General features: G+C 42.8%; 1 protein-coding gene, 1 non-coding gene and 1 pseudogene across 2 annotated transcripts; 1 reads left to right on the top strand and 2 right to left on the bottom strand.

The window, feature by feature from the left end:
• The first annotated feature begins 5,585 nt into the window (after window positions 1–5,585).
• ndufa9a (NADH:ubiquinone oxidoreductase subunit A9a) lies at window positions 5,586–26,206 on the top strand. The gene is made up of 11 exons (XM_070896648.1): window positions 5,586–5,693; window positions 7,391–7,561; window positions 13,017–13,114; window positions 14,197–14,288; window positions 15,875–16,016; window positions 16,119–16,221; window positions 20,207–20,277; window positions 20,394–20,470; window positions 22,637–22,732; window positions 24,798–24,864; window positions 25,923–26,206. Exons 1-11 carry the CDS (start codon window positions 5,642–5,644, stop codon window positions 26,091–26,093), a joined length of 1,140 nt encoding a protein of 379 aa, XP_070752749.1. The 5' UTR covers window positions 5,586–5,641; the 3' UTR covers window positions 26,094–26,206.
• LOC139279140 (5S ribosomal RNA) lies at window positions 17,765–17,883 on the bottom strand (annotated as a pseudogene).
• Window positions 17,892–17,964, bottom strand: trnav-aac (transfer RNA valine (anticodon AAC)). The gene has a single exon. It is a non-coding gene; the product is annotated as a tRNA-Val (tRNA).
• Window positions 26,207–26,785: the final 579 nt, after the last annotated feature.

Here is a 26,785-nt window from a genome sequence, read left to right as displayed (position 1 = left end):
TAAAGCTAGTGTCCTACCACCACCACACGATTATGTGAATATCAGATTCCCTGGAAGCTCACTTAATGCCCTTATTACAGTGGTTTTTCAAACTGGTGGACCCTGGGGGTCTGTATAGACTTTCCAGGGGTTCTACGACCGGAGATAATTTAAAGTCTGCTCTTCTTTATAAAATAGACACTGATTCAGTTCTTGCAAATTATGCTCAACGGCTGGGCCCGCTTCCTCACAGAGGCCCACAGCTGTCACTCACTTTGCAACAAGCACTCCTTGCCAGTCGAGCCAATTCCTCTCCCTGGCGCCGCGACCCTGTGCCATATTCCCGACATGTGATCAGAGCACCTTCAGGACCCTTCAAACACATGCCTGAACATGTAGAAGTGGACACATACAATCCCACAGTGCAGCTAGTGCAGAACATGACAGTGGGACAGTATGGCGGTGGGTCGTGCTTCCAGCAACATCCCAGCGTGTGCATGGGCATGCATGATCTCACTCACCTTGGCCAGCCCGCTGACAGCTTTCAAAATTGTCCAGCACTAAGTGGCTAATGTTGGCCATCAGTTGCTGAGGAGTACCCAGAATTGGAATGAGAAGCAGGCACACCCATCTCACTGACGGGTGTGCCATCAAGTAAATACCTGTTTTCTTAAAAGCATTATTAAAACACTGTTTACATGGGTCGAACCATGTTGCCAAACCTGGAGCTCATTGCTGCTCGAGCCTGAGCCTGATACTGGGGATTTTGGGTTATCTCGAGGACTTTTGCCTAGAATATCGCTGTGATTATCTACACGAACATTTTTGCAGCTTTCTGAGAGAGGAAGGAATCATAGAAACATATAAAATAGGTGCAGGAGTAGGCCATTCGGCCCTTCGAGCCTGCACCACCATTCAATAAGATCATGGCTGATCATTCACCTCAGTACCCCTTTCCTGCTTTCTCTCCATACCCCTTGATCCCTTTAGCTGTAAGGGCCATATCTAACTCCCTCTTGAATATATCCGATGAGTTGGCATTAACAACTCTCTGCGGTAGAGAATTCCACAGGTTAACAACTCTCTGAGTGAAGAAGTTTCTCCTCATCTCAGTCCTAAATGGCTTACCCCTTATCCTTAGACTGTGTTCCCTGGTTCTGGACTTCCCCAACATCAGGAACATTCTTCCTGCATCTAACCTGTCTAGTCCCATCAGAATTTTATATGTTTCTATGAGATCCCCTCTCATCCTTCTAAACTCCTGTGAATACAGGCCCAGTCGATCCAGTTTCTCCTCATATGTCAGTCCTGCCATCCCGGGAATCAGTCTGGTGAACCTTCGCTGCACTCCCTAAATAGCAAGAACGTCCTTCCTCAGATTAGGAGACCAAAACTGAACACAATAGTCCAGGTGAGGCCTCACCAAGGCCCTGTACAACTGCAGTAAGACCTCCCTGCTCCTATACTCAAATCCCCTACCTATGAAGGCCAACATACCATTTGCCGCCTTCACCGCCTGCTGTACCTGCATGCCAACTTTCAATGACTGATGTACCATGACACCCAGGTCTCATTGCACCTCCCCTTTTCCTAATCTGCCGCCATTCAGATAATATTCTGCCTTTGTGTTTTGGCCACCAAAATGGATAACCTCACATTTATCCACATTATACTGCATCTGCCATGCATTTGCCCGCTCACCTAACCTGTCCAAGTCACCCTGCAGCCTCTTAGCATCCTCCTCACAGCTCACACCACCACCCAGCTTAGTGTCATCTGCAAACTTGGAGATATTACACTCAATTCCTTCATCGAAATCGTTAATGTTTATTGTAAAGAGCTGGGGTCCCAGCACTGAGCCCTGCGGCACCCTACTAGTCACTGCCTGCCATTCTGAAAAGGACCCGTTTATCCCGACTCTCTGCTTCCTGTCTGCCAACCAGTTCTCTCGCCACGTTACCCCCAATACCATGTGCTTTAATTTTGCACACCAATCTCTTGTGTGGGACCTTGTCAAAAGCCTTTTGAAAGTCCAAATACACCACAGCTACTTGTTCTCCCTTGTCCACTCTGCTAGTTACATACTCAAAAAATTCCAGAAGATTTGTCAAGCATGATTTCCCTTTCATAAATCCATGCTGACTTGGACCGATCCTGTCACTGCTTTCCAAATGCGCTGCTATTTCATCTTTCATAATTGATTCCAACATTTTCCCCACTACTGATGTCAGGCTAACCGGTCTATAATTACCCGTTTTCTCTCCCTCCTTTTTTAAAAAGTGGTGTTACATTAGCTACCCTCCAGTCCATAGGAACTGATCCAGAGTCGATGGGAAATCGGAGATGGCGGAGAGAAAGTGGGGCAGAGAGAGTGGGGAGCAGAGAGAGAGTGAGAGGGGGCAGAGAGAGAGAGTGTGGGACAGAGAGAGAGTGGGAGAGAGAGATACGCAGAGAGAGAAAGACTAGGGAGAGGGGCAGAGAGAGACTGGAAGGAGGCAGAGAGAGAAAGAGAGGGGGGATGGGGAGCGGGTATCAGAGGAGAGAGAGAGAACTTGGGGAGAGGAGGTCAGAAACTCGGTATGGGGAGGTGGGGTAAAGAGTACAGAGAGCAGTGGGGCTGGGGGAAGAACATGATCCTGGTCTAAAGGGGGGTGGGGGCTATTGAGAGCAAGAACGTGATCCAGATGGTAAGACAGATCGCGTTCTTCAAACCCCACTCCCACCCTCTTTACACCCACACCATGTTCTCCCTCTCCTCCCTTACACCTGGTTGATTTCTCGGAAAGCTTTGTGCATGTGACATCATTGGACTGGATGAAATCTGGAAGTCATAACACTGTAACTGTTCACTTCATACCCAATAAACCCGATAATAATCCGGGGGAGGGGGGAGGGCGGCGGGGTGGTGGGTAAGATCAGGAACTTGTTGAGGGGAGAAGGTCATGAATGCATGGGGGAGGAACTTGAGCAGGAGGTCAGGAACCTGGGGGGTGGGGTTAGTGGGGGAAGGTCAGGAACTTGGGCCGGAGAGGGGGGGAGGGAGATCAGGCACTTGGGCGGAAGAAGAATGTCAAAAACTTGGGGGCGGGGGAGGGGGAGGGGTGAAGAAAGTCAGAAAATTGCACTGGGGGGGGTGGGGGTAGGTCAGGTATTTGGGGGGTGGGAACAGGAACTTGTTTGGGAGGAGGAGATGGAAAAGGTCTTAACCCGTGAGAGTGAGCCCTGTCTGTTCCAAACGAGCTCTAATTTGGCTGGAGTCGGCAGTCAGAATGGCTCAAATTACACTTTGCAAAGTCACTGATTACGTAGGCAGGGCGGTTCTTATTGCACATTCCAGAGAAACTGCTGGGTATGTCTTATCCTCAAAGAGACCAATCAGCAATCAGGTCTTATAATCAAGGGACCCAATCACAGCTTTAGGTGTTGCAAACTAACACATCCATTTGAAAAGGGGTCCTTATTATAGTCAGGAGTTAGCTAATGGGGTAGTCCCTCGAAATCGTGGAAGAGTTGCTTCCACTCTAAAAGTGAGTTCTTAGGTGACTGAACAGTTCAATATGAGAATTAGAGTTTCTGTCACAGGTGGCTCAGACAGTCGTTGAAGAAATGGGTGGGTGGGGTGTCTGGTTTGCCGCATGCTCCTTCCGCTGCCTGCACTTGCTTTCTGCATGTCCTTGGCGACGAGACTCAAGGTGCTCAGTGCCCTCCTGGATGCTCTTCCTCCACTTAGGGCGGTTTTTGGCCAGGGACTCCCAGGTGTCTCAAGGAGGCTTTGAGGGTGTCCTTGAAATGTTTCCTCTGCCCACTTGGGGCTCGCTTGCCGTTTAGGAGTTCCAAGTAGAGCGCTTGCTTTGGGAGTCTTGTGTCAGGCATGCGAACAATGTGGGCCGCCCAACGGAGCTGGTCGAGTGTGGTGAGTGCTTCGATGCTAGGGATGTTGGCCTGATCGAGGACACTAACGTTGGTGCACCTGTCCTCCCAGGGAATTTTCAGGATCTTGCAGAGACATCGTTGGTGGTATTTTTCCAGCAATTTGAGGTGTCTACTGTATATGATCCACGTCTCTGAGCCATTCAGGAGGTTGGTATCACTGCAGCCCTGTAGACCATGAGCTTGGTGCCAGATTTGAGGGCCTGATCTTCGAAAACTCTCTTCCGAAGGTGGCCGAAGGCTGCGCTGGCGCACTGGAGGCAGTGTTGAACCTCGTCGTCGATGTGTGCCCTTGCTGATAATAGGCTCCCAAGGTATGGAAAATGGTCCACGTTGTCTAGGGCCACGTCATGGATCTTTACTGGGGGGCAGTGCTGTGTGGTGGGGTCAGGTTGATGGAGGACCTTTGTCTTACGGATGTTAAGTGTAAAGCCCATGCTTTCGTACGCCTCAGTGAAGATGCTGACTATGACTTGGAGTTCAGTCTCTGAATGTGCGCAGACGCAAGCGTCGTCCGTGTACTATAGCTTGATGACAGAGGATGGGACGGTCTTGGATCTGGAGGCGACGAAGGTTGAACAGGTTCCCACTGGTTTTGTAGTTTAGTTCCTTGTAGTGGCCTGCCTCCACGCTGCTCCCAGGGCCGACGCTCGCCGCTCCTTTTATGGCCCCGACCTGCCGCTGGTGCAGCGAAGAGTGACGTCAGCAAGGTCCAGGTCAGTGATTGGAGCGTAGGTAGGTACAGCAGGAGCGGCGAGAGACTGTGGAGGGATGTGATCGGGGCCCAGGGGAGGCGTGAGTTCGGGGCCAGGGGCCCAGGGGTAGCACGGGCCAGCCCACACTGCGATATGTGTGTGCACTGGGTCCATGCAGCAGAGCAGGTCTCCAGTCGTCTTGGCTAGCCCTTCCCACTGGACCAAGACCTAGCTCTGTCAAGCCCGTCTGGTGGCTGGTGTGCAACGGCCATCACACGTTAAAAAAAATCCACGCACAGGCATCTTCCACCCTTCAGGATGTAGTTCGGGTTCTTCATTCGAAACACTTGTGAACTCATCCTTTTTTTTGCCGTGGAAGCAAGCCATCCTTGTTTCGAGGGACTGTCTATGATGGTGATGATGGAGTTTAGTTCCACTCCAGTGGCGAGCTTGTTGAGTGTGAAGTGGAGCATTGCAGCAAGGAAGATTGAGAAGAGGGTTGGCGCGATGACACAGCCATGCTTGACCGCGGTCCGGACATATATTTTGTCTGTGGTGGATCCGTTGGTCAGGATTATGGCTTGCATGTCGTTGTGGAGCAGGCGGAGGATGGTGATGAACTTTTGGGGGCATCCGAAACGGAGCAGGCTGCTCCATCGACCCTCGCATGATGTCCTGACTCATCCGATGTGCAGTGACCTTATTGGCCCGCGGTGTATGCTGCACTAACCCTATTGGCCTGTGATGCACAGTGCACTGATCCTATTGGCCCGCGGTGCACGGTACACAGACCCTATTGGCCCGGGGTGTATGCTGCAACTAACCCTATTAGCCGGCATTGTACGGTACAGTGATCCTATTGGCCCACAGTGTATGCCCCACTAACCCTATTGGCCGGCATTGTACGGTACACTGACCCTATTGGCCCGAGATGGACGGTACACTGATTGGTAGACTTTGGCTCCTCCCCTTTAGGCTCGCGGTGACGTCACACAGCCTCGCTCAAGGATTGGATGCGGGGAATCACTTGAGACAAGATGGCGGCGGTGCTCCGCGGCGGAATACGAGGCCGCGTCCTCCCAATGTCAAGTAAGTGTTTCTCGTCTCACCTTCAGCCTCCCACCGTCCCGGGTCCCGGCCCCGCCTCCCCGCTTAATGCCGATTGCAAGGCCATCCACCGGCGCTTGAGTTCCCTGGACGGTCGGTAGTTTGCCACCTGTCACAGGCACTCGGGGTGCTCTCACATCTGGAGGGTGTATTTGTTGTCAAAGTCTGGTCCCGTCAACATCTACACAATTTTATATTGAAATGAACAAAAGACAATTATTTTGATGGGGTAACAAATACTAGTGTGGTGATGCAAATCATCCTTGCCGGGTGTCATTTGCTGACATTGTCACTTCTGTTTCAGAACATTTTGGGTGCGAGCCCCAATTCAGGACCGAAGCAGTAATAACGCAGCTGACCCTCCGTGCTATGGGTTGATGTGCAGATTCCCATTATACGACTCAATGAGCAGGGAATTCTCCCTGTCTCTTGGTCATCATTCTTCCCTCAACCAACACCACCAAAGACATTCATCGAAGTCTGTTTGTGGGATCTTGATGTGTGTAAAGTGGCTTAAGCAACATTCCATGTTTATGTAGCACTTTGAGGATGTGTCTAAGAAACATCTAAGGTGGATATAAAAACTTAAGTGTTTCCTTTTGTGTTATTGTGCATGATTAATGTTGGTGATGATTCTGGCAACTTTTTTTTTAATAGGATGGAAGTCATGAGGGACAGAGGGAACAACAGAGATGTTCACTAAAACTGCAATCTGCATTTGTAGATACTGCAGTGTGACCAGCAAATACAACACAATAGATTGAAGAAAGTGTGCAAATTGGTGTCTTACATGGAAAGAATATTTGGGGCCTCACATAATTGTGTATTTGCCACAGTTGTGTGTTGTTGAGGGAATGGTTGTTGAAGTTAATCTGGAGCTGGATGTGATGGCTCCTGGGGTAGAAAGTATGCAGCAGAAGGACTTTTATTTTGTTGTCATGAGAAGGGTGAGAAATGTGCAAGAGATAGGGCAGAGATGGTTAAGGGTCTTGACCATAGATGAGGGCATTTCATCAGCTCTGATGTGCAAAATTGTCATCAGATCAAATACAATGCTGATAGTCTAAATAAGTGTAAGATCTTGTGGATTTGTGATAAATATCTGCTCAAAGCCCATTACCAGAGGTGGAGAGAGATGTTGAAGAAAGGGAGGAACAAGTCAGAGATGGACCATGTAAAGATATGGGGCATGTGCAACTGGAAACCACAGTTAATTAAAATGCATTGGAAAGTCAGGTCAGCAACCTTTGTTAACCCTGTTAATCAGATCTGTTAAAACCAGTACATCATTTAAACTTTAAGTAACTACATCATTATGTAAAATATTGTGTGGTGGGTGTAGAATGTGTACTTTGATATGAGCCCAATGTTGTGGCCTTTATGAAAGTTAATCCACTATTCAGAGGAAACAGTCTTTTAAAAAACTTTTATAATATTTGCTTGCCCTTGTATAACTTTAGTATAGTATTGTTCTCAGACAATATTTTAAGAGCTCTTACTGTAGAATAATTCTGCTAATTTTTTGCATAAGTTGCAGGTAGCAACTGCCTTGCTGATCTGTGTATAAAACATCATTTTTTCATTAGAATATGTAGAGTTGGTGTGTAGGCAATGCTTCCTGTAAATATAAATTGTTTTTACCTGTTGCATACCAAATGTAGGCCTGCATTGCCTTTCAGGTGCTGTATCACCAGGTTTGGCTTCAGTGGTGTCCATTTTGATTCAGAAAAGGAAGCTTCATCATGCTCTCATTCCTCATGGTAAAAGTGGACGTTCATCTTTTAGTGGGATTGTGGCTACAGTTTTTGGAGCATCTGGATTTCTCGGACGATACGTGGTTAACAGGCTAGGTAAAGTCCAGTACTTATTATTGATATTGACTTTCAGTTGACATTATGAATACAAGTATATATTTCTAAATCAGTTTTTACTGCATGGAGACTTTCTTAAACATTTGTGCAATAAAGAAAACATTATTTTCAAACTTTGTACATTGCAAAGGGGTTCTAGTAATACCCAGACTGCACTGAAATCTGTGTGTCACAACAACTTGAGATAAAATTTGCAAATAACAGTTGTGAGCAGAGCATTGAAAATATCAATTTTTTTTTCACCATTTTATACAATTTAACGCATGAAATTACACTTCTAAAGCAAAGCTGAGGGGCTAATTCGGATGGCATGGGATGTAATGAACAGGGTGGATAAAGGGGAACCAGTAGATGTGGTGTATTCCAAAACGCATTTGACAAAGTGCCACATAAAAGTTTACTGCACAAGATAAAGGTTCACTGGGTTGGGGGTAATATATTAGCATGGATAGAGGATTGGCTAACTAACAGAAAACAGAGTGTCGGGATAAATGGTTCATTTTCTGGTTGGCAACCAGTAACTAATGGGGTGCCGCAGGGATCAGTGCTGGGATCTCAACTATTTACAATCTACATTAGCGATTTGCAAACATAGAAAATAGGTGCAGGAGGCAGTGACAAGAAGGGGCTGAGTGTAATGTAGCCAAGTTTGCTGACGATACAAAGGTGGGAGGAAAAGCAATGTGTAAGGAGGGCACACAAAATCTGCAAAAGGACATAGACAGGCTAAGTGAGTGAGCAAAAATTTGGCAGATGGAGTATAATGTTGGAAAGTGTGAGGTCATGCACTTTGGCAGAAAAAAATCAAAGAGCAAGATTATTATTTAAATGGAGAAAGATTGCAAAGTGCCGCAGTACAGCGGGACCTGGGGGTACTTGTGCATGAAACACAAAAGGATAGTATGCAGGTACAGCAAGTGATCAGGAAGGCCAATGGAATCTTGGCCTTTATTGCAAAGGGGATGGAGTATAAAAGCAGGGAAGTCTTGCTACAGCTATACAGGGTATTGGTGAGGCTACACCTGGAATACTGCGTGCAGTTTTGGTTCCATATTTACGAAAGGATATCCTTGCTTTGGAGGCAGTTTAGAGAAGGTTCACTAGGTTGATTCCAGGGGTTGACTTATGAGGAAAGGTTGAGTAGGTTGGGCCTCTACTCACTGGAATTCAGAAGAATGAGAGGTGATCTTATCGAGATGTATAAGATTATGAGGGGGCTTGACAGGGTGGGTGCAGAGAGGATGTTTCCACTGATTGGGGAGACCAGAACTCGGGGGCATAATCTTAGACTAAGGGGCCGCCCATTTAAAACAGAGATGAGGAAAAATTTCTTCTGAGGGTTGTGAATCTGTGGAATTTGCTGCCTCAGAGAGCTGTGGAAGCTGGGACATTGAATAAAGTTAAGACAGAAATAGACGTTTTCTTAATCGATAAGGGATTATGGGGAGCGGGCGGGGAAGTGGAACTGAGTCCATGATCAGATCAGCCATGATCTTATTGAATAGCGGAGCAGGCTCGAGGGGCCGTATGGCCTACTCCTGTTCATATTTCTTATGTTATGTAGATTTTCTTTAATTTCAGCCTTTGAACTCCTTAGCATTTGTCATGTTTTGGGACTTTTGATAATTCTTCACGGAAAGGATTTTAAGATTAAGTTATATTTAAGAGTTGTGTTGTAAACATTGTGAATTCACATAAATTTAAGAAGAAAAGCCACAGATCACAGGTGTTGAATGTGTGTATTGAAGCCTGGTCTGGTTTGTGGAATTCACAACTAATACATAGAGTGTCTGTTGCCTCAACCTAGGACCGTTAACCAGGATGGCCTCTGTTCGTGTAGAGAACAGCAGAAGGCAACTTTAAACTTGCACAGCAAAGTGGGGGGAAAGATAGCTGGTTTTATTGACAGACCTACTGGAGAATCACTAGAGGGAAGAAGTAAGTGTCTCGGCCCTCTCCCACTGGAAACATACAAAGGGACACATAGGCAGGCAGATTTTAAAACGAGAGGACCACCTTTTGCCCAGAGCTGGAAGCAATAAAATACAGATCAGTTTTTGCAGCTAGAAGTAATCTAAAACATGTAAATGTAACCCACGAAAGGGACAGGGCACGTGGTTTAATATTCCCCTGTCCCCACCCCCCACCGGTCCCATGTTTTCAAGGAGTGAGGTGAGTGAGTGCACTTTGCTTTGACTGTTACTCTGTCTGTTGGGACATGGAGGTTGTCTGTTTTGTGAAATCTGAAGCCTGGACAACAATTATCCTAGGAGCAGGATAACATCAGTTCCTCTCAGCATTGGGCAGTATGTTGATTTTCTTTCCTTCATGATTGTGATAGCTACATTTTGTACAGGCCCAGTGTCATTTGTGACAATTCTTTTGAAAAAGCCTAATTCTTTGTAGTCACTAACTAATGTTGTGCACAGAGCTGTCAGAGAGACCATTGTTATCTTATTTGGCTAGTAGAAAATCTTTTTCACCTTTCTCTGTTGAATCTCAAATCTATCAGTTTCCTGTTTGAATTTAAACACATTCACATTTATTTTACTTACTTATCTATTTGAAAGGTATTCACTGAAAGGTCTGCAGCTGAAATGCTATCTTCCAAGCCTTTCCTGTCGCCCTTGGTACAATCTGTCCCCACACACAGTTAGGTAGGCTCAGAAGATGAAAATAGAAACTAGAGAAAGAACTGTGAAACAAATAAAAACAGAACCGGGGCAGAGTGAGGGAAAAGATTACGGTTTTGAAGGATGCATTCTTGGTTCTACTTTCACAACAGTGTAAGTAAAACCACATTTTCACTCTCTCCTCAATTCTTTGAGATTAGGGAAGCCAGGGCTCCATGCATGGATGCAGTCCCAGTGTGGTTTTTGTTGAAAGAAAATAGTTGATAAAGTAGCTAGTATTTTGCAATCATTAAAATGTGAAAAGTATATTAGTTTGTTTTAACTTTTAAAACTTGCCTATTTTTGTGGTGAGGGGTGGGGGGATGAATCTCTGCCTCCTGTTTACGACCAGTGCCCATTCTTGCTGATGTGAAAGCAATTATTCTAGGTCACTTTCAATGTTCAAATAAGGTGGTGAAGGAATTTTTTTTAAGTTCATAGATTGGTGGCATGTACAGCCAGAATGGTAGAATATAAGTCTACATAAGTTATTCTATGGCTTTATAATGCACTGTTTCAGGTCATAATTAGAATGTTTCTTTTGGTTATCGCACCACAAACATTTCTCTTGCATTCGAAAGAATATGGAAAAAGAGCTGTTCCCACTGTAAAAGAGATAAGTTATGAGGAAAGACTAGAGAAGTTCTAGAGGGAAATGATTAAGGAATGAACGTCATGGAGGGATATTAAATAGTATCGATTCGTGAAACCCAGGTTATTACTTAATGGTATACCAAGAAAGTAAGCAAAGGAAATTAGTGAAGAGTATATTTAGAACCGATATCAGAAAAACTATTTTAATGATCTACTAAGCAAAATAATAGACAAAAGCATTGAGATGGTAGGAAATACAATTAGATGTCCTGATGACTAGTGGACAGGCTCCGTGGAAGAGGCAGTGGGAGAGTTTGTGTATTAGAAGGGTGCACTTCAGTGGGAGAGTTGATGTTCTAGAGGGATTGGCTTTGATGGCAAAGTTAGTGTAATAGAGGAGTACTTCAGAGAGATGAGTGGCTGTCCCCTATGTTTGAATCTAATTTAAAAAAAATGTAATTGAAGTATTTTTTTTAAAGATCTTATTACTCTGCGTAAGTTACATTCTAAGGTTCACAGGTCAGAAAAACCTGTTTGGATTTACAGATTTAGCACTAGGTTTTGCAAGCGAGCATATGATCTTAGAATTGTCCTTAATATATACCTGTACCTATTGTCTATTAAATAGTTGAGGTTTGGCCTTCTATGCAGCAGCTGTTATGCAGATAACACTGTGATCGATGATTTCAGTGCTATATTTCCAATTGTGTTACCAGCTAAAGCAATAACTGTGATGGTGTTTTGAGTTTGCACTCAGTTCCACACTGACCACCAGATATGTTATCGCCAAAGCAACTGCAATTTCTTTGAATTGGTCGATATTAATTTAATGAATTTCAATCTTGCAGTAGCTAATCCAACTCTGTGTATTGTGGCCTAAATCCCTGACCCCTCGCTCTTCAACTTCATGATAGAATAGTAACCCTTGCTCTCCTTGCATTAACTTTGCCTCTCCTCCCAAACACCATTTGACAGTGACTTCCCATGTGCAGTGCCCCAGGAGATCGACGCGTAAACATGCTTGCTTTGCAGGCGAACTAAATTGGAAAACTTTTGGGAGGGTGGAAGGAGAAATTGAAATGACTTTTTCCATTTAAAATTAATATTATTCCTGTACATGCTGATTGCCAGATATGTGGATTTAAATTTATCCCAGACAGGTAGGAACACCTATACAAAAGCAAAACACTACAGATACTGGAATCTGAAATAAAAACAGAAAATGCTGGAAATCTCAGCAGGTCAGGCAGTATCTGTGAAGAGAGAAAAACAGTGTTAACGTTTCAGGTCGATGACCCTTCGTCAGAACTGGCAATGGTTCGAAATGTAACATTCTTAAGGAAGTGCTGGAGCCCTGAAAGGGAGAGGAGGTTGGAAGAATAAAAGGGAAGGTCTGTGAAAGGGTGGAAGGCAGAAGAGATTTGATACAAAAGGGATGAGTTTACAAAAATTCCCCACCCCTTTTTAAAAATATATATATATTTTGTTTCCCATGGCAGCTTCCACCCTCCCAAAAGTCTGCCATTCACGCCCTATCTACACTCATTTTTTGTTTCCTAACTTGTGCCATTACCATCTTAATTCGGCCCATCATTCCTTTTGTATCTCAAATCTCTTCTTCCTTCCACCCTATCACAGACCTTCCCCTTTGTTCTTTCCACCTCCTCTTCCCCCTTTCAGGGCCCCAGCACTTCCTTAAGAATGTTACATTTCGAACTATTGCCAGTTCTGACGATCTGAAACATTAACTCTGTTTCTCTCTCCACAGATGCTGCCTGACCCACTGAGATTCCAGCATTTTCTATTTTTATTATAGGAAGAAACACCTAATGGATATTTTATGGCATTTTCATAGTTTTCAGCTACACTCTGTTTTGGGTAAAAATAAATTCCACATCAGTCCTTTGGTTTGGAGACTTAAAGACAGTGCTGGGATGAGTTTCTGCAGGTATCAGAATCCTGGTTGACCAAAAACAAACCACATTTTAATTGAACATATTGCACGTTAAGGAATATTTTAAAAGTGCGTATTAAATTATTCTGATGATGTTTGTTTGAAGAAATCCTGTTGCAGGCATTCATGTGCTCATTTCAGTGTGCACAATACCAAGAAGGTTTCAATCTAATATAAAGATTCTTTTTAATACTAAAATCTTTCTTGCTTTTAGGACGGATTGGCTCTCAGGTCGTGATCCCATATCGCTGTGATCAGTATGATATTAACCATCTCAAACCCATGGGTGATCTGGGACAGCTGACCTTTCTAGTGAGTCTTCAGTACTCTTGCAAGAAAAGTCGAAATGTTTAACTGATAGCTATCTTCCATGAGTTTCAAAAATATGTTGGTGATATTGACACAAGTCATTCTGCAATTTCTCCTGGTGCTGAATTACCAGGCACGAATGAAGTTGTAAAGAGGCCAGCAGCAGTCCAGCGCTTCCCCATATAGCTGGAGTGAAAATTAATCAGCTGCATTGGGGGAAGTGGAAATGTGTGAGTGGGTCACTCACAATGTTCCCCCTAATTTTTTTTGAAATGCACAGTCCCTTTAACGGGCTGTGCGGCTCATGCGCAAAATCTCGAACTGAGGAGCCGGGACGGAATCCTGCATTGGACTTCCAGACAACTGCGCGGCCGTGCAGCGTAACGGAAACATTGGTCACCTGCCATCAACTTTCGATTGCAAATTTCACACACATTTTCTGTAATTTATCCAGTTAGTGGAGTGGCACTTTGGGTTCCGATTACTTAATGTCCGATTGAAAACTACTGGAAGGTAAAATGTTAAAAATAAAGTAGGAGACAGGGTTAATATATATGGGAATGATGATGAACTGAGGATTCATAGATTGGTGTGTTGTTAAAAAATCAGAGTTGAATGGTTGGAACGTGTATGCAATCCACATGGTAGAAATGTTCCAATCTAAGGAATTGGTTGAAATACCTGGCTACCCTCTAGAGCAGGAGTGTTTATCCTTTTGTTTTCATGGGCTCAATGGGTGCGTACGTACCATGGCCACGTGTAAAGTTTAAATTCATATTCCCAATAATTCACATGCATCTCAAGATGCTGTTATTGACCAATTTGAGCCACAAGGAGGCTGTAATAATAAAAATAGTCCTTTCCGAGCCTCCAGCCACACAAGAAATTCAAATGGGGCAAACCACCAGATAACAAATATAAACACACACATACTGAGTCACCTGGCCTTCGACGGCTGGATTGCCAGGTTTAGGAGGCTACATGTTGGACACCAATGCTCTAGACGTAATGTTACAAAGGCTGACTGAATTTTTAATCTGTCTTCTAATATATTAATCAATACTTTTACATTTGATTTTTATCAGGACTGGAATCCTAGAGATAAAGATTCCACCAGACGAGCTGTGGAACATTCCAATGTTGTTATTAATCTTGTTGGTAGGGAATGGGAAACTAGGTAAGCATTGATTTAACAAAGAAAGAACAATAATTATTTATTTTGCTGTATAGAATTCATTGTTTTAAATGTAGATCAGCTAACCTATATTAGTATCCCTATTTTTGTTTCCGGGCTAGGGAACTTGCAGCTAATCGGGTGCAAACTGCAAGAGTGAAATTTGTTTTATAGTTATCTACCCTCTTTCCAAGGCAATAACTCAAACTAGTCTACGGTTCCACAAGGACACTTGAGCACTGATATAAATAGCAGCAATTTACAACCCACCCTTGGATGATATTGTCGAACTCTGCACCGAACAGTTTTTAACCTGGGAAACCTCTGGTCCATAAAGCCCAGCACCATCTCCACACTGCAGTTACCTACTGAGCCCTCAGGAGGGCAGACTGATTTCAACGAAATTATCTTAAACTGGACTTCTAAGTTACAAAGCAGTTATTCAAGCAGTTTATTAAAGTTGGACAACAAATGGAGAGCACAATGGGCTAATTTTGTCGAGTGCAAAATGAGTGATAGTGATTTGGTCGACCATTTTACATTTCCCGAAATCGGGGTTATAAAGCAGACACTATTGCATAAAGAAAAAATACCACCATTGTGTCATAGGGGGTAGGATAGATGCTTGTGTCCATTTGATTTCCTCAAATGCTGAGTTGCCGGTCTCTAATGTTTAATTTCAGCTCCTGCATTATGAAAATAATACTAATAACCAACTTACCCATGAAGGCAGAAGGCTGCCTCTTGCAGACATCAACTGCCGACATGGGGCCAGCTTCTATGTGTATGCTGGTGACACCCAGCTCAACTTTACTCCTCCATGACTTGTGTTGTTAGATTGCTTGTCCGACATTAATTTCTTCCAGCTGAACATTGTCTTTGGCCCCCATCACAAACTCTGTACCATTGCCACTGTTTCTATCCTCCCCTCCCCACTGTCTTGGGTTGAACATACATAAGAACATAAGAATTAGGAACAGGAGTAGGCCATTTAGCCCCTCGAGCCTGCTCCGCCATTCAACAAGATCATGGTTGATCTGGCCGTGGACTCAGCTCCACTTACCCACCCGCTCCCCGTAACCCTTAATTCCCTTATTGGTTAAGAATCTAGCTATCTGTGATTTGAATACATTCAATGAGCTAGCCTCAACTGTTTCCTTGGGCAGAGAATTCCACAGATTCACAACCCTCTGGGAGAAGAAATTCCTTCTCAACTCGGTTTTAAATTGGCTCCCCCGTATTTTGAGGCTGTGCCCCTTAGTTCTAGTCTCCCCGACCAGTGGAAACAACCTCTCTGCCTCGATCTTGTCTATCCCTTTCATTATTTTAAATGTTTCTATAAGATCACCCCTTATCCTTCTGAACTCCAACGAGTAAAGACCCAGTCTGCTCAATCTATCATCGTAAGGTAATCTTCTCATCTCCGGAATTGCACTGTTTGCAATGTATTGAGCTGAACTTTACTCTGCATTTAGCTAACATGACTTTGGAGTATTTGATGACAATGACTTCCAAATATACTACATTTTTCCAGAGTGTTTTGTTTTTGCTGTTGTGAATTAGTGGTTAAATCCTTTTCTTTCTTTTAGTAACTTCAAGTTTGAGGATGTGAATGTCAAAATTCCACAAGATATTGCACTCGCATCCAGGGAAGCCGGAGTTGAAAAATTCGTCCATGTTTCTCATTTGAATGCTGACATAAAGAGTATTTCAAAGCTCTTAAGAACAAAGGTAGGAAGAGTAGTACATTATGAAAGTTTAAAGCTTTATGTATTGGCAGCAAACTGCGCAGAGCGAAATGGAAATAAGCTTGTGTTGAATCTTTTCTGTCAGGCTGTTGGAGAAAAGGTTGTGAGAGAAGAATTCCCAGATTCCATCATCATCAAACCATCTGAAATTTTTGGAAGAGAAGACAAATTCCTGAATTATTTTGCACGTAAGAACCTTTTTGGAGGCATATGAAGCTTTGAATCTCAATTCAAGTCTTGAATTTTTTAAATATTTAGGCTGGTATAGAATAGACCTCTTCGCCTGTAGAATCATAGAATCTTACAACACAGTAGGAGGCCATTTGGCCTGTGGGCCTGCACCGGCTCTTTGAAAGAGCTGCCAATTTGATCCCATACCCAGCTTTCTCCCCCCATAACCTTGCAAATTAGTTTGCTTCAAAAACATGTCCAATTGCCTTTTGAAGGTTCGTATGGAATCTGACTCCACCAACCTTTCAGGTAGTGTGTTCCAGATCTTAAGAATTCACTGTGTAAAACAGTTCTCCTGTTTTCCCCTCGAGTTCATCAGCCAATTATTTTAAATCTATGTCCTCTGGTTACCAACCCACTTGCCAGAGGAAACAGTTTCTCCCTACTTGCTCTATCAAAACCCCTCATAGTTATGAATACCTCTATTAGGTCACTCCTTAACTATCTCTACCCTGCTTGTCCAATCTCTCCACATAACTGATCATGCCTGGTAAACCTCCTCTGTACCCTCTCCAAGGCATTGAATCCTTCCTAAAGTGTGGTGCCCAAACTGAGGCCTAACCAGTGCTCTGTGGACTCTGGGGAGGTACCAGCGGATTGGAAAGCAGCTAATGTAACGCCTCTGTTTAAAAAAGGGGGCAGACAAAAGGCAGGTAACTATAGGCCAGTTAGTTTAACATCTGTAATGGGGAAAATGCTTGAAACTATCATTAAGGAAGAAATAGCGGGACATCTAGATAGGAATAGTGCAATCAAGCAGACGCAACATGGATTCATGAAGGGGAAATCATGTTCAACTAATTTACTGGAATTCTTTGAGGATATAACGAGCATGGTGGATAGAGGTGTACCGATGGATGTGGTGTATTTAGATTTCCAAAAGGCATTCGATAAGGTGCCACACAAAAGGTTACTGCAGAAGTGGTTAGTGGTGTGCCACAGGGATCGGTGCTGGGACCACAACTGTTTACAATATACATAGATGACCTGGAAGAGGGGACAGAGTGTAGTGTAACAAAATTTGCAGATGACACAAAGATTCGTGGGAAAGCGGGTTGTGTAGAGGACACAGAGAGGCTGCAAAGAGATTTAGATAGGTTAAGCGAATGGGCTAAGGTTTGGCAGATGGAATACAATGTCGGAAAGTGTGAGGTCATCCACCTTGGGGGAAAAAAAACAGTAAATGGGAATATTATTTGAATGGGGATAAATTACAACATGCTGCGGTGCAGAGGGACCTGGGGGTCCTTGTGCATGAAACTCTTTTTGGAGTTTATCTGCAAAACATTAAACATTAAACCGTGCCACCCGACCTGGGTGACACACCAGACATTTACAAGGCCCTTTTTTTCCTTTTTTTGGTTTTTTTTTGGTTTCCTTTTTTGGTTTTTTTTTGGGCACTAAAATCACAATTTTTCCACAGTGCCCCCTATAAAAGGGAAGGGGACACTAAAAACACCGGCAATTAATACAAATTAAACTTTAAAACGTAAAATCAAAGGCCTACTGCACCTGGTATTCCCAGGCAGTCTCCCATCCAAGTACTAACCAGGCCTGACTCTGCTTAGCTTCCGAGATCAGACGAGATCGGGCGTTTTCAGACTAGCATGAAACTCTTTTAGAGTAATGTTTCTGCCCGGTTTCGAACCGGGGACCTTTCGCGAGTTAGGCGAACGTGATGACCACTACACTACGGAAACGCTGTGGCTCAGACTAGCATGAAACTCTTTTTGGAAATCCCCAAAAGTTAGTTTGCAGGTGCAGCAGGTAATCAGGAAGGCGAATGGAATGTTGGCCTTCATTGCGAGAGGGATGGAGTACAAAAGCAGGGAGGTCCTGCTGCAACTGTACAAGGTATTGGTGAGGCCGCACCTGGAGTACTGCGTGCAGTTTTGGTCACCTTACTTAAGGAAGGATATACTAGCTTTGGAGGGGGTACAGAGACTATTCACTAGGCTGATTCCGGAGATGAGGGGGTTACCATATGATGATAGATTGAGTAGACTGGGTCTTTACTCGTTGGAGTTCAGAAGGATGAGGGGTGATCTTATAGAAACATTTAAAATAATGAAAGGGATAGACAAGATAGAGGCAGAGAGGTTGTTTCCACTGGTCGGGGAGACTGGAACTAGGGGGCACAGCCTCAAAATACGGGGGAGCCAATTTAAAACTGAGTTGAGAAGGAATTTCTTCTCCCAGAGGGTTGTGAATCTGTGGAATTCTCTGCCCAAGGAAGCAGTTGAGGCTAGCTCATTGAATGTATTCAAGTCACAGATAGATAGATTTTTAACCAATAAGGGAATTAAGGGTTACGTGGAGCAGGCGGGTAAGTGGAGCTGAGTCCACGGCCAGATCAGCCATGATCTTGTTGAATGGCGGAGCAGGCTCGAGGGGCTAGATGGCCTACTCCTGTTCCTAATTCTTATGTTATGTTCTTATGTTCTTATTTTTAAAGGATTAGCATGACTTCCTTGTTTTTGTATTCAATGCCTCTATTTACAAAGCCAAGTGTCCCATATGCTTCCTGAACTGCCTTATCAATTTACCCTGCCACCTTCAATAATTGGTGAATATGCACCCTCAGCTCTCTCTGCTCTTGCACCCTCCTCAAAATAGTACCATTTGGATCATACTGCCTCTCCATGTTGTTCCACCCAAAATGCATCATTTCACACTTATGTGCATTAAATTGCATCTGCCATGTGTCTGCCCATTTCACCAATCTCTCTATGTCCTCTTGAAGTTTGCTACTATCCTGTTCACTATTTACTACATTGCTAAGTTTTGTATCATCCGCAAACTTCAAAATTGTACTCCCTATAACAAAGTCCAGGTCATTTATATACACCAAGAAAAGCAATGGACCTATAGGGGACCCCACTGCATGCTTCTTTCCGGTCAGAAAAAACATCCGTTCACCATTACTCTCTGCCTCCTATCGCTTAGCCAATTACATATCCAAGATACCACTGTCCTTTAATACCATGTGCTTCTATTTTCCGAGTAAGTCTGCTGTGGTACTTTACCAAATGCCTTTTGAAAGTCCATATTTATAGAACATCTACTTCACTACCTTTATCAACCCTCTGTTACTTCATCAAAGAGCTCAATCCAGTTAATCAGACACGACTTGCCTTTAACATATCCATGCTCGATGATCCTTATTAACCCATGTTTCTCCAAGTGAGAATTAGCTGTTGTATATACAACACAGATGTACATAGCCTGCAGCTAGACTAAGCTCCGTTGTGATATGACCACATTACCATAAAGTTCATGACGGTTGACTTTTTTTCTCAATGCAAAATATTAATTCCTTATTCACTGCAGTGAACTGCGTAGGCTTGGAAAGGCTGCTTTAGTGAGGCTGTCTCACTGTTGGATAAATCCTGGATCAGAATATCAAGATCTGTATTGGCACCCTTTCTGGAACTCTGTCATGACACAGCAGCAGCTAAACAGCTAATAACAATAGAGAAAAGTTAATCGTGCTGCACACATTACATACAAATTTATAAAACTATAAAATCAGCAAATATTAACAGAGAATAATGGCCTAAACTGTACAAATTAGAGTACTAAAAGTTATGTGATGGGGCACAAGGTCACGAGGTTGGAGTCATTATGCGGGGCAAAGGAAGGGTTGTGTACCTTCTTGCATTCCATTTCAAAGATTGGACACAGCCCAGTCAGATAGATACTGACTGAGGAGAAATCATTCAACAGCAAGAGTATGGAGGAAGAATTTCCATTTAAATATCAGTGATTCAAATTTTGTTTCATTGTACTATTAAATGTTTGTAGTAAAGCTATGAAGAGTGAATCATCAGATATGTTTGTTGCAGATATTGATTATGAAAACAATCAAATTAAGTTTTGTACAGAATTTTACTCATATTTTCAAGCATATAATTGGATAGTGTTGCAATTTTCTTTTTCTAGACTTGCGCTGGTTTGGACGTGCCACACCACTTATTTCTATGGGCAAGAAGACTGTAAAGCAACCTGTATATGTATGTATATTAGAAATTGGTTTCTGATTTGTTTAAATTATTCAGCTATAGTTATAATACTGATAATTTTCTTTTACAAATTGTGTAAGCATATTTTTTTCTGTTTTAATAAATAGGTGGTAGATGTGGCCAAAGCAATTGTAAGTGCTATTAAAGACCTTGACTCTGATGGAAAGTCATATGTTGTAGTTGGGTAAGTTTTTAGTATGTTAACATTTACTTCTGCCATTTTCTGACCTCTCTTAGCCCCCTCCCGACTTTTGATGCTGTGAAGTTTCACCTCATTTCTTCCCCCTCTTTTCCCCCCCCCACCCCGAACCCCCCAGCCCTCGCCAAAATTATTTCCTACTTGAGACCCAATACTTGATCCCTTCCAGACCCAGATCTTTTCATCAATGTACCCCTTTTTTAAGACATTGTCACTTTCTTTTAAAAGTACTGTTATCACCTCGTCTTCAAAAAGTCCATCCCTGGGCCTTTCAATCTTTCTAGTTATCGATTCACCTGTAACCTTCCTTTCCTCACCACTCTCCGTTTAAAACCCTTCAGTCTGGTTTCTGTTCTGTCCACAGCACCACAAACACCCTGCTCAAAGTCATCAACAGTATTCTTTGTGAAAGGAACCACAGCCCATTAGCTCTTCCCGTCCTTCCTCAGCTTTTGATAGGCGATTACTCCTGTTGTTTTTCTCCATTGTATTTCCCTGCGCAGTCCGCTACACCCCCTTAGTTCTATTCCTAACTGTTCCGATATTTCTAGTACATTTCTTTCAATGGATTTTCCCCCTGCCCCCACACAATTACTGTGGCTGTGTCCCACAACTCGAGCCTTGGTCCTTCCCTTTTAGAAACATAGAAACATAGAAAATAGGTGCAGGAGTAGGCCATTCGACCCTTCTAGCCTGCACCGCCATTCAATGAGTTCATGGCTGAACATGCAACTTCTTATCTACATGCTGCTCCTCTATGACATCCATAAACATGGGGTTAACTTCTATACTGATGACATCCAACTTTACCTCTCTACAATTGCCACTATAAGCCAGAACTTTCTACAGCTCAACATCAAGACAGAAGTCAACCTGCCAAGAACCTTGTGCCTCCATTGCTGAATCCATTTCCATTCCTGAATCCCAGGGTATACAACCTCAATATCCTAAGCTTCAAGTCCTACAATAAGGCTACCTAATTCCATCTCTGAAATAGTCTCTACCTTACCACCACCTGTACTGAATCCTTCAAGTAGATTTCCTTGAGGTAATGTTTCCTCAATGTTAATGTTCATTTTCTGTTGTGGGTGCAAAAGGATTTGCCATAGGACAACAGTGCAGCATTCTTGGAGTGAGTGAGGCCTCTGGCTGTGACATGCCTGTGGTGGAGGTTGGCTGGAAGCCAGATTCCGGGATACAGCACAACAGTCGCACCTTTCTGGTGAATTTTGGCCTCCAAAAACATTGTTCTTGGGCAACCCGAGGTACTGCACCACTTCTATAAATGAGTGGGAACAATCTCTTATGCTGTAGCTTCAGCTGCCTACCATCTCTCTGTTGGTGGTACTCTTTGTCACTTGTGCTGTATTATAATATTGTAAGGAAGATAGCATCTCTTTGAGGTCATAATGTCCAGCAGAAATGCTCGTTCTACACGGAATCCTGGAATCTGGCTTCCAGCCAACCTCCACCACAGGCACAGCCAGAGGCCTCACTCACTCCAGGAATGCTGCACTGTTGTCGTATGGCAACCCCTTTTGCACCCACAACAGAAAATGATACGGATGGAGTTTGAACACAAGTGATCATCTATATTTATGCTTCATTACATCTAGTTATGAATTGTAATGGAACTACAGTGCACTGTTTTTTGACTTTGGGACAGATCTTATGGACTGCAGTTCTGTACATTCCAGTGTTGTTAATGTTATTATAAACATGCTGTGTGATGCACTTTTCATGGTGTCGAGAGGAGATGAAGAAACATGCCAGCCATGCCAAATGCTACTTCCATGTGGAGCTGAAAAGGAATCACAGAATTACATTTTGAAAAATTCGCATTTTGGGATATTCTGAGAATGATCAGTCTGTTTATTTTTGTCGGAAGATTGACTCGGCCAGATTTGGAGTAAATATAAAATCTTGAAATTGATTTATAGTGACAGTTGGGGGTGGGAGAGTGAAAACAAAGAACTTTACATTTGGGCAATCAGTGAATGAAGCATTCATGAGAAATCATAGAATCAGTAGAAACTGTGACAGACAAATGTTGGATGTTTGCCTTCTGAATGTGGTAATGAATTGAAGACTTGTAAATATGTTGCTCCTGTTTTAGTGTTCATACATTGAAAAACATTTTTTATTTAACAGGCCCCATCGATACCTCCTTCATGACCTTGTGGAATATATTTATGCTGTGATGCATAGACCATTTATTTCATACCCATTGCCAAGGCCTATCTATCAGTAAGTACCAGTCATAAAAAGTCAAAAGTGTCAGAATACACAGCAACCAAGAGTAAAATGATGTTACCATCAAATCTCACTCCCTAGGACCCTCAATTTTCTCCTAGCCTGTGGTTGAGAGGATGCTCCGAGGGAGCTGTTGGGCAGGAACAACTCTAAAACCAGTCTAAATGATTCTGAAATTCTTTCAGAAGCCTGTGATTGTCATGTGTGGCTCTAAAGAGAAAAGGCCTACTGTAGTATGTTTCTGCATACTCTCTCCATTTTCCTGGCTGTTGTCCTGATTTGCAATCTGTCTCTCAAAGCTCAAGTCCACTCTCTCTGTGCAGTGAATGCCCGGATTCACCATGTTTTTTTCATTGTAAACTCACTTGACAGTCTGCCTCCATTTACAGCTGGCCGCCTTGATTCTTTTTTTTAAAATAACAATTTGAAAGTGAATATCCTTTGCTAAGACTTAAATTCCCCCCATCTTATTCTCACTTTCCCCTCTTTTTAAAAACAAATGAGACATATAGTCTCCATTTACTATTTCCTCTCGGTGACATGACTGAAAACAGGAACTCAGTAGAGAGGGCGATTCAGTCTAGTGAACGGCAGTTGTTACTGCAATCTGAAATTAAAATGTGAAAATACTAAAATGTAAAATTTAATATGTGTATTATCCAAGATACTTTCCAAAACTTACAAATTTTGTCAATGAAAGTTGCATGACTACACAATTTTATGTTCTAATTAAAATGAGCTTCTGGAGCAGCAAATTTAGTTGGGTTCTAAAGATAGAATTATGTCATATTTTAGTATTCATAAACTGTGCCAGACTTCAGAAGTGGGGGTTTGCATTGAGAAGTGGTGTCTGCTTTCTGATTCGCAGTTCATACCTGCTTTTATATTGATCTTTGTTCACTGCCTGGCCCAACTGGGGTCTCCCTCAGCCAACAGCCAGTTAAAGATAAAACTACTTGATCTAATTAAACAGGTAGCTGTTGTTCCCCTGTTCTTGGTGCTTAACTCTGATCTAACCTTGCCCATTGACAATGTTGGACTGACAGATCTTTGTAGAGTTTAAGCATACCTCTGATATCAGCATGCACATGTCTGTCTCATCATAGAATGATGCATCACAGACCATTCGACCCATCATGCCTGTGTCGCACTTTGAGAGAGTTATCTAATCAGACCCACTACCCTGCTGTTTCCCCATAGCCCTACAATTTTTTTCCCTTCAAGTATTTATCCAATTCCTTTTTGAAAGTTATTATTGAATCTGCTTCCACTGCCCTTTTCCTGGCAGTGCATTCCAGAGCACAACAACTCGCTGTGTAAAAAAAATGTTTCTTCATGTCGCCCTGGTTCTTTTGCCAATCACCTTTAAATCTGTGTCCTCTGGTTACTGACTCTTCTGGCAATGGAAACAGATTCTCATTATTTACTATATCAAAATCGTTCATGATTTTGAACACCTCTATCAAATCTCCTCTTGACCTTTGCTCTAAGGAGAACAACCCCAATTTCTCTAGGCTCTCTATGTAACTGAAGTCTTTCATCCCTGGTACCATTCTAGTAAATCTCCTCTGTACCCTCTCCAAGGCCCCTCCATCCCCTATTTACCCCTCCCCCCGCAAAATGTGGTGCCTAGTACTGGTCACAGTACTTTGGCTGGGGTCTAACCAGTGTTTAATGAAGGTTTATCATACTTTATTGCTTTTCTACCTTTGGCTCTATTTACACAGTCAAGAATTCCATTTGCCATTTTAACAGCCTCCTCTATTTGTCTGCCACCTTCAAAGACGTGTACGTATGTCGCCAAGTCTATCTGTTCCTGCACCCACTTAAATTTGTACCCCTTTAGTTTATATTCAGTTAAACAGCTTCCATCACCAAATATATTAGTGATCTGGATGAAGGAACAGAGAGTTGTATATCCAAGTTTGCAGATGAAACTGTTAGGATGCACTGTAAATTGCATGGATGGATGTAATAGGCTGATACATAATTATGTTGTGCATGTGCAGTGACCAATGTGTTTGGTTTTAATCTAAAATGGCTTTCATATTCTTACCAGTTTGGTGGCGAGGTTCTTTGAGATAAGCCCATTTGATCCATGGACATCTCGAGACAAAGTGGACAGGGTACGTGTTTGGTTTTAGTGTGCATTACTACCATAGTTAGTACATTATTTTATCAGTCAGCACTAGATGCTTTTTAAAATCAAAATTGTACAAAAAATAACCAAGTTATTAAAAGTAAGTTATTTTCAGTGTGCTACACCCTTCAATCTTGATTGGGTATAAAAATCCTATGAACAACTGCAATAATGTAGAATTGAGTTAAAGTTTCTGCACCAAGCTCACCGTGGGATTTATGTTGGGTTGAGTTCTAGGACTTGAGCATGCAATGTAGACTGATACTTCAGTTCATTACTGAGAGTGCTGCATTGTTGAAGGTGACAACTTTTGAATGAAAAGTGAAAGTGTGGCAACATTTGGCCTGCTAGTGGACATAAAAGATCCTATGACACATTTTGAAATGCAGTAGGGATTTCTACTGTATCTAGCTAACATTTCTCCATCAACCAATGATTGGAACTGCCATTTAATATCTCATCTGAAAGACAGCACCTCAGACAGTGCAGTATTCTCTCAGTACTACACTGAAGTGTCGGCCGAGATTACATGCTCAAGTCTGTGATCTCTTGTCTGAGACGAGAGTACTACTACTGAGCCAATGTTGACTTTTCTGTGGCAGACATATAGGGGAGAGCTATATATTCAAATTGGTTTGAATGGTAGACATATAGGTGGTAAGCTCTCTAGGTGGCTTCAAATGCAGATATAGAAGGCAAGTTCTAAACTGGTTTGTATGGCAATCATTTTACTGAATTGCATAAACAGGATTAAACATTGCTGGTATACAGTACAGGTTTCAGCAGCAGCTCAGCTTTCTACAAATGCAAATTATATATGGACTTGTTTAATTTTTAGGCTCCATAGTAATTGACTTTATTGAGAGCTTTTCTATTCAAAATTAAAAGTTTGATCAAAAATGTAAGTGTTGCTCGGGGGGAGGGGGGGAAAGATTTACACAGAACTTGCGTAAATAAAAATCCAGTGATCAGTGGAATTATCAGGGCATTGAAATAATAAGTTTGTAAAATGTCACATAAACATTGTTTATGAATTTATTTTAGTTGCACATCACAGACATGACATACCCTGACCTTCCTGGTCTGGAGGACTTGGGAATTACACCAACACCCATTGAGCAGAAAGCAATTGAAGTTTTGCGACGCCATCGTAGATACCGCTGGCTAGATACTGAACTGGAGGATGCAAAACAAGCAACACCTGTGAATTACTAATGTATTCTGAATAAAATACTCCATGTTTCTGAAGAGAAGGTTTGCCACCTACTTCTACTGTAATGTACATAAGTTGAAATGTCCAGTTTAAGAAATAAATTCAGCTATTTAAATCTTTTCCTTGTGGTCTAATAAATTTAAGGACAGGAGTGAGAAATAACTCGGCTCTGATGTGCTACAATATTCACTTGTGGCTTGGTTGCGCAGCTTAACTTGTATCTTGGGTGTCAATCTTAGCTCAGTTGTAGCACTTTCATCTAAGTCAGAAGATTGTGTATTCCAACCCCACGCCAGACTTTTGGGCACATAATCTAGGCTGCCATCTTATTGCAGTATTAAGGGATGCCGCACTGTTATAAGATCCCAGAGGGACCCTTGGTTCTAAAAGATTCGAGGTTGACCACTTTTGGGGACAGTGATTTAACTTTATTTAGCACAAGCAAGACTTAATACATTGCAGTATTCAAGCAGCAATTTACAGAGAATAATCGAGACTTATACTTATACTCTGGTTAGAAGCTGCAACCGTGACTACGCTGCACCCTGTATCTCTTGTCTCCCATCTCCTCGTCTCCCGGATGCCTCTTTGATTCCTCCTGAAATCATCTGTGTCTGACATCTACTTTTGAAATCTTCTACAACATGTGGCTGTTAAGACCCCCTTCATATCCCTTAGTCTCATTCCAAACCTA

The sequence above is a fragment of the Pristiophorus japonicus genome, chromosome 13, assembly GCF_044704955.1.
Source record: "Pristiophorus japonicus isolate sPriJap1 chromosome 13, sPriJap1.hap1, whole genome shotgun sequence".
Taxonomy (NCBI): Eukaryota; Metazoa; Chordata; class Chondrichthyes; family Pristiophoridae; genus Pristiophorus; species Pristiophorus japonicus.
The sequence above is the reverse complement of the archived record's forward strand: the minus strand, read 5'-3'. Positions and strand labels throughout refer to the sequence as shown.

What these genes read in the sequence shown, in the direction of transcription:
- ndufa9a (XM_070896648.1), top strand. Translation starts at nt 5,642, where the DNA reads ATGGCGGCGGTGCTCCGCGGCGGAATACGAGGCCGCGTCCTCCCAATG. An exon ending in GGTAGGGAATGGGAAACTAG is followed by an intron (nt 14,289 to 15,874) that starts GTAAGCATTGAT and finishes TCTTTCTTTTAG; the next exon opens with TAACTTCAAGTTTGAGGATG. An exon ending in CTGTAAAGCAACCTGTATAT is followed by an intron (nt 20,278 to 20,393) that starts GTATGTATATTA and finishes TTTAATAAATAG; the next exon opens with GTGGTAGATGTGGCCAAAGC.